The following is an 8,578-nucleotide window of genomic DNA, read 5'->3' on the forward strand; positions in this document are numbered from 1 at the left end:
GCACTATTCAAAGATGCGTTTATTATAACGTCTCAACAGAGTGAGTTTGACGGCTTAAAAATATTACTTAACACTACCAGTGACAGCTCCCGATGCTCGTATGCGCTTCTCCTCTGTCATGCGCGCTCCAGTCAGAAACTGAGAGCAGTGAATAAACGGACACACGGCGGTGCTTCATGACAAATGCGTCGCGTCGGCACATCTTGTTCATTCATTATATCACAATAACGGAGCTTCGCAATATTTCCTGCCACATTGCTTCGTTAATCAATACAATTGATTGTTTTAATGATTGTCAAATGTTTTTATTTGAATAAGATCTTTAGATTACCGATGTATAGTGATTTATAATATAGGCTACAAAAAAATATATTACATTTGCCTGCATAAACTGTTTATTTTCTTTATGAAGGACAACGTCAACATTTGTTGCTGTTTAATTACACCGGCAGATTCATCAGCGCAGATGATGGGTTTAGCATAAATAAGTTTTAATCTATATTATAAGGTTTGTAAGCTGTGTTTAAATGTAAGTGGTGCAACACAACTCGAATTAAAATTAAACTGAGATAAACAAACCATATTTTAGCTCTAAACTCTGCTTATTTTAATCTGTGCAACCCACGCTGAATCCTGCGCAGCGTGAGGAGGTCCATAGTGTATTTTAACTACAGTAGGTTAAATCATAGCATGAAAACTTTATCTCGTGATTTGTGTCATCACGACATACTGCAACATTATCTAACGTGTGTTTGAAAAAATTATGTAGGCTAATCGTCCTTTGCTTTTTTCTGGGGTGCATTTTATCCCAGACGGCGTAATAGCAAAAGTAAATGAACCAACGAAACTTCACAAGAGCAACAAGAGATTTGAAGCTCATGCAGACACGCTCTGTGATTGGCTGAATGTTAGTTCACTCAAATCTAAGTAACAAATCAGAGAACACTGTACATGACGCACTGCGCTGTTGCTCGCCGGAGCTCGCCTCCGTCTCTCATTAAAAATGTATGACTTCTGGCCACTTTGATGCTTGGGGGCCTTGTGAACGCACAGTAAAAGTGGGGGGGTCGTGACCCCCCCGTCCCCCCCGGTTGCTACGCCCCTGGCAACACACCATTATTTTTTTGGAGTGCGTAATGTAATATTACACACAAATAGCGCTAAGTAAAATTTTATGACTCATAAACAGGAGCAAAAACAGTTAAATAATAATAAGTGCAAGAATGCTATTAAAATTATCTCGTGACATGCCTTGCACCACGATTTTATCATAGCGTATTTTAATACAAACCTAATACAAATATTTGATATTAAGCAACGATGTAATACCCCAAAATTGCCCTTTTTCCCAGAAACAGCCCTTATATAAAGAAAGCTTGTTTCATTTTTAAGAAATAATTGCCTGTTGATCACCCCCACCCCACTTGTTGATATGTCTGCTTCTTCACCTGTGGAGTCTTGAGGCCACGGACAGCTGGATTTTCACAGATCATCCGCAAAAAACACACATTTGTTTCCATTTGTAACACCATCCCCCAAGCATATTGTAACTGCGATAACCAGAGCTCCGCTGTGATTGGTTGAGCGAACGACTATGGTGAAATCCCATTGGTCCAAGCCTACAAACACGAGCGTTTGGTGAACGCCCACAAGCCCTCATATCGCATAAATACCGAACAACTTCGCACTGGAGCATGTGGTGAACTGTCATCGCAAACTCGACGACGCGATATCTTAAAGGAGTACGAGCTTGTTACTTCAACTTCGACTTAATTGTCACTTTTACAACAACAACAACGGCCAACATGAAAGTTGTGGGACCTACCTGCGCCCTGAAGAGCAAAGTCGGCGGCGAAGATGTCGTCCGGTGTCTTTCCGACCAGAGCCTGACCATCAACAAATGCAAGATTCCGCTTCTGGACGAGCAAATGACCATGTTTCTTCAGGACATGAACAGCTGCTACAGCAAACTGAAAGAGCTGGTGCCCACAATACCGACCAACAAAAAAGCCAGCAAGGTGGAGATCCTCCAGCACGTTATTGATTACATCTGGGACTTGCAGGTGGAGTTGGACGAGCCTGGCAAGAGAAACCAGAACTCCGCTCCCCGCACTCCTCTCACGACTCTGAACGCTGAGTTGGCGAGCATCTCAGTTGAGGTAAATATCAAATACTTGTTTGAGTTCATCTTACACCTCCAATTTAACTTTGTCTGTTCAGATGACATGTTTAAATAACTCGACTCACGATGTCTCGTCTTTTTTCTTGCAGAACGGATGTTCGGATGACCGGATCATGTGCCGTTAATCTGATGCTCCAGGTTTTCTATCATCTGCTATGGAAGCATCCCGAAGAACGAACAAGGTGTGCTGACGTGATGGACCAGCACCGTCGTGACGCCTTGAACTTTTGGGAGAATTCCATTTCTTCTGTTGTAGAGGAAAAAGCTTTTCAGTAGAGGGTCACAAAATACTTGGACATGCAGAGTGACCTGCTCTCTGAAATATAAATAGACTGTGTTAGCTGTGGAATCCATGGCGATTATTCACTTATAGTTCATGCATTTTCTTTTTGTTCAAAGTTATTTTTTTACAATGTTTAATGTTTTCATAACCTTTAGAAAAATGTTATATTTTGCTGTAAAGGTCGTTTTCTCAGATTACTGAGCGAAAGAATGTATTGTATATTACAATGACACATGATGTGAATGCTTATTGTTTTTTACAATGTGTATGGTGTTTTTAATTAAAACAAGAAAATGAGATTATTTGCGACTTGCTCTGTCAATATCTTGTGTGTGTGTGTGTGAGAGAGGATGAGAGTGAAAGTTTGGTGCAGTTTATATGTAAATCAAAAGTCTACTTAGTCAGTCTTGAGACTTCAATTGATCTTACAAGGTTAGATGCCTTAAGTAAAACATTATGGGTTGGTTTCCCGGACAGGGCTTATCCAAGACTAAAATGCATGTTTGGGCTGCCTTAATTCAGCAACATTTCACTATGTCTTAAAATCTTAGTGGCGTTGTTTTGTCTCAAGATGCACACCAGTAATGTGTGTGGTTTTTGTAAGATCGGTTTGTAAAGCCGTTCAAATATAACTACAGTTTAGGCTTGGATCAATCCAAATTTGTCAAGAAAACTGCCCCTAAGAGTTTACTGTAAACTAGCTAAATGGTTCCCTTGGGCTTTGATAAAAATAGACTTAACTTTGTCTATAGATGCTTCATATTAATGTATTAAAATCACTGAAATGACACTAACAAGCAATATAAACTGGGTAAATGAATGGCCTGAGAGTGGGCCTGTTAAATAATGATTTAACAAACAATTAAAACGAAACAATCAACAGGTATAGTTAATGAAATAAGCTTCAGTTGGTTAATAAGAACCTAATTGAATTCATTTAATAAAGTTATTTTTATCTAGTGACATTTCTAAAACATTATTTTTATGCATCCCCGTATTAAAATAGTGGGCAGATGAAGGGTTAAGTCTTTTCCGAGAAGAAGGCAGTTCGTTATAAGATTTATTCCGTCTCCCTGGTGCAATGTTTTTCTCATTTCCCTGCGGTGCGATGCGCGCAGCTGCAGGCCTCGCGTTGTGAGGCACGGCCAGTGTGTGTGATTGTGTTTGTGTGATCGCTTTGTGCCAAGGGCAGGGGAGGGCGCAGACTGAGCGGCGCCGCCGCACACCTGGGGAAGTTCAGGTTAAATCGCTCCACATTCCTCGGCACACAGCTGATTGAAACATTAACAAACAGTAATCCGCAAGCCCGGGCTGCAGATGGGCTGGGAACACGGCCAAGGAACTCTCACTCCCTCTGTATAGTTTCCCACATACTACAACGAGACCTTCTTTTAATAAGAACTTAGCGCATTTAAACACAGCGCCATATACTGCAGCCAACTTTTACAGACAGAGTTTTCCGTCACTAAAAGCTGAACAGCCCTGTGGAAATGAGAGGAAAAAGCAACGTGCTGTTTTATATGCCAGTGAGAAACTTTTTATAAATAATAAAAAATACATATTTATTTTGTTACATTTTATTTATTTATATATATATATATATATATATATATATATATATATATATATATATATATATATATATATATATATATATATATATATATATATATATATATAGGCTACTTTACTGTCCAATAATAACTAGTATAAGCTGCTTTAGTATTTACTATAGTATACTGTAAAAAATGTTGTACACTGTAAAAAAAAAGTGCAGCATTTTTGTCAAATCAACACATATTTTTATGTTACTTTAACTTAAAAATTTGCAATTTCAACTTGAATTTATATGTTATGTCAACTTTTTTAAAACAAAAGTTAAAATAGTAGGCTGAATTGACTTGCAAAACCAAGTTGTTTTAACTTCATGCTGCATTTTTTTACAGTGTAGCTATAGTAGGCTAATTACCATATTTGCATAAACATATTGTATTAACTAGTGAAGTGACTTTAGTATAGCAACTATTAAATACTGTAGTATATTTTTAATTTTTACTGTAATACTTTAATCTAAAATTTGCTGTAGTTATGCAGCTGTTTGCCAGTAACTTACTGTAGATTTATATTTATGTTATTTATGGAAACAGTTAAATTAACATTAAACATTAACAAGTCTTTGTCTTTATGAATAAAACTATAAAATAACAGCCTCATGCAAAGCATTCTGGGAACTGGAAATCCTCATCAACTTTTTTCCCCTTCAGATTTTGGTTTCCAGAATGTTTTGCATGAGGCTGTTAAGTTTAATTCTGTAAATATAAAGACTTGTTAATGTTTAATGTACAGTAAGTTACTGGCAAACAGCTGCCAGTAATACTGTTAATTCTACAAGATATTTTAACAGGAGATTAGGTTTCTAGGAGATTTATATTATGAACACTAAAGCAGTGGTTCTCAAACTTTTTCGACGTGTGGCCCCCCGTGTGTACGGTGCATCTCTCCCCAAAGAAAATGTATGACATAAAAAATTCCTAAACTTAACTTATATGAATAAAAAATATTAAATTATACAATGTAGTGCTGTTAGTTAGTAGCCTTATTTTTCTGAGGTTTAATTACACATAATATATGGTAAATTAATGTATTTTTTACAGTTTGAGAACTGCACTAAAGTTATTGTATACTACAGTACTCTGGCATTCCGGTTTAACTACAAATAAACTTATTCATAAATATTTAGCCTACTTTTTAAGGAAATATGTTTAACAGTTATAAAACCTCTTTCTTTGATTTGAAAAGAAATGCAAGAAAATATGTGACAAATCCAGGCTAAAGTTTTAATTGAGTTCAAATTGATTCACAAGCAGGGTCACATTCACATATAGAAAGTCCAAGTCTATCTTTGGTAAATCGTCATGTCACTGTTTTCATGTGATGCTGGTTACAACATATTACTCTAGTAATAAAAAGGAAGATGTTTCCTTTTTGTAGTATTAGGTTATAGCGCCCCGCTGTGGCCAAACAAGTACAATGACCATAAATAATTCTCACCCACATTCACACAGTCTAACTGTGGATTCACACCAACCGCGGAAGAGGCGGCAAGCGCGGATGATTTACATGTTAAGTCAATGCAAACACGCGAGTAGGCATCCTGCGGCGCGGTACACGCGGTAGCCGCGGCGCGGATGTCGCGGAAGGCGCGGGGCGTTCCGCGCGAATTGAGCGTTGCCGCGGGAAACGCGCGAGTTCAAAAATCTGAACTTTGGCGGAATTCCGCGCCGCGTTAACCAATCAGGAGCTTGCTGTAGTAGTGACGTGATTACAGGAAGCGAGCGGAGTGGTGTAGTCTCCGCGGAGTCGCAGAAGCCCCTCCCATGACGCGGATTTCCGCGTGAATTTCTCGAATGACTAGAAGTTCACGCGCGGCGTTCACGCGCGGATTAAGCGAGTAAACTCAAAATGTTCAAGCGGCAAACTGGACGCCGTTCACGCGTTTTTGCCGCCTCTTCCGCGGCTGGTGTGAACCTACAGTAATGCAGCGTCCCAGTTGCACACTTTACACTAAAATCAGTGATGGGAAAGTATACATATTTAAGTGTGTAGCAAAAGTTTATGCAACTATGTCATAAAAATTCAACCCATATTTAACACTGTGTTTTAAGCCCCTTATTTGTACGGTATGGTACAACATTGTGTTAAAACCTCTATAACAAAACTTAATTAAAAATTCATATTGAGACAATGCTGGCTGCCTTATTATTGAGTTTATCCTTTGTTTTACAAGAAAACCTGTATTGTTGAACAAAAACACTTGATGTTGACAAATGCCCCCCTTGGACAAGAAGAACATAAGGATTGATTGAACATGCTAAAATTCATTTTGATAGGCCTGTGGATTTCTGGAAGAATGTTTTATAAAGTAATTTGAACAACTATTTGGACCCATGAATCAGCCGTATGTTTGCTGAGAAAAAATGCAAAGCTGCTGCGAAAACGCCAGTAAAACTGACTACTATTATCAGCTTAAATTGAATTTAGTTGGCCTATAAACATATTTTTAGAACAATCTTGCTATTATTTTGTAAAAAGTGTAAAAATGATTGGACAGATCTTGCTGCTTTTACACTAAATTTAACCAGCAGGTGTCGCCAGCGTGTATGGTGTTTCGAACGCTTCGAAAAACTTAATCGATTTACGAAGCAATTGGTTCAATTGATTCAAAGCTTCGAAAAGTTTCATTTCTTACATCACTAGCAGTTACACAGAATTAGAGTATTCATTTGTGTATTTTTTATAGGATTTTTTTATGCCAAAATTTTACATACCTAATATGGCTACTGCTACTGATTTATTTCTCCTTCGAGTGTTTTTTTTGCAGTCTGAAAAAAGACCGCTCCTATTTTTGTTGAATCTTTGTTGATTTTTTTGTCGATCAACTATTTTTCCCATTTAAGGCGCGTTTTCACGTTCCCTCAGACTTTTTGCCACTCAGTGAGCGTAACTCGCAGTCCCTTTCGACGAAGGTGACGTCACGTTCATACCCTCTATTATAAAACATGAAGGTTGTCCAGTTTGTTATGGGGGTGCGTTGCTATTGCAGAAAGTGGAAATCTTGACTTCATAAATTCTTTGAAGTATCAAGCCATTTTGGCAAGGATGGTGATGCCTTCGGTGCTGAAGCTGATGATCAATGGACTTTCCTGCAGCACAGCCAACCCCAAGTACATCCAAATCTACTTAAGTTTGGTTCAGGGATCAATCATCGTGTGTTCTTGTGTGGCCTGGAAAGTCTTCAGTTTTAAATCTCATTGAAACGATTTAGTGGAATTTCACGAAAACAGTGGTGACATGAAACCCCAAAAACATCAGTCATCATCTGGAAGCTTTTTCAAGAGAGGAACTTTCACTCTTAGGGGTTGAATACTTTTGTACATGAGTGTACATTTTTCACCAACTTTACATTCCCAGAATGACTCAAATGTGCATTAATAAGTTTTCTATATAGTTTACAGATGCCTCTCTAACTGTTTTTATAAAATGTTGTCCTCCGAAAACAAAACGTCTTGCAGGGGGTTCAATCATTTTGATTGCACCTGTAACTGTACCCATTGTTGAGATTCCGCAAGGGGGGGCCAGTTATAGACATTTAAAAAAATACTTTAATTAATCGCAAATTCTGTGTAATTACACCTCAGAAAAATAAGGCTACTAATATGTATTTTAATGTTTTCAGTTGATAAGATATACTTTTTGATAACAAAAAATTTAAAGGTGCAGTGTGTAAATTTTAGCCGCATCTAGTGGTGAGGTTGCGAATTGCAACCAACGGTTCAGTCAACTGCTCACCCCTCGCTTTTGAAACGCATAGAGAAACTATGGTAGCCGCCACAGGAAAAACATGTCATCAACGGAGACAACTTCGTTTAAAGGTTTATCCATTAAGGGCTTCTGTAGAAATAGCAGCACAAAATGGCGACTTGTATGTAGTTAAAAACGTGTCATTCTAAGGTAATAAAAACATAATGGTTTATTATAAAAAGGTCTTTATACACCCCTGATAATATAGTTTTGTATATTATTTTGCATTTTTGTCAAGAGATCCTTTTAAAAATTACACACGGCACCTTTAATTTAACCATTAAAACCAGAATCCAGAAAAATGAAAACACAGAATTTAAGAATAAATAAAATGGAATTTGGGAAAAAATAAAACTGATTTCATAGGGCATTACAAACAGCACGGCATTGTATAATTAAATGTGTTTTGTTTAATTCAAATTATAAGTTTTAGAATGCTTTGTCGCACGCCGAAAAAGTTTGAGAACCACTGGCCTAGACGTGAGTTTGTGGTGTTATTAATAAAACACATCAAATACAACTCTCTTAAATGTAATATTTTTTTCAATTATTATTTCTTGCCTACTATACAGTTTAATATATTCATTGAATGAAGCATCAACTATTTAATTTATTAATTCAGTGCAGAATTACTAAACTGCACCCTTTTACATGAGTTATCATCTGTGATATCAACTGTTAGTGTGCATGCATCAAATCTTGAATACTATATAGCAAGAATATTATGCAGAAAAGACTTTAGTTCACACGCA

At 37.4% G+C, this 8,578-nt stretch overlaps 1 protein-coding gene across 1 annotated transcript; it reads left to right on the forward strand.

Moving 5' to 3' along the window:
- The first annotated feature begins 1,676 nt into the window (after nt 1–1,676).
- Nucleotides 1,677–2,767, forward strand: id1 (inhibitor of DNA binding 1, HLH protein). Its single transcript, XM_065241483.1, has 2 exons — nt 1,677–2,159; nt 2,272–2,767. Exons 1-2 carry the CDS (start codon nt 1,806–1,808, stop codon nt 2,305–2,307), a joined length of 390 nt encoding a protein of 129 aa, XP_065097555.1. The 5' UTR covers nt 1,677–1,805; the 3' UTR covers nt 2,308–2,767.
- Nucleotides 2,768–8,578: the final 5,811 nt, after the last annotated feature.

Source organism: Paramisgurnus dabryanus, chromosome 14 (genome assembly GCF_030506205.2).
Source record: "Paramisgurnus dabryanus chromosome 14, PD_genome_1.1, whole genome shotgun sequence".
Taxonomy (NCBI): domain Eukaryota; kingdom Metazoa; phylum Chordata; class Actinopteri; order Cypriniformes; family Cobitidae; genus Paramisgurnus; species Paramisgurnus dabryanus.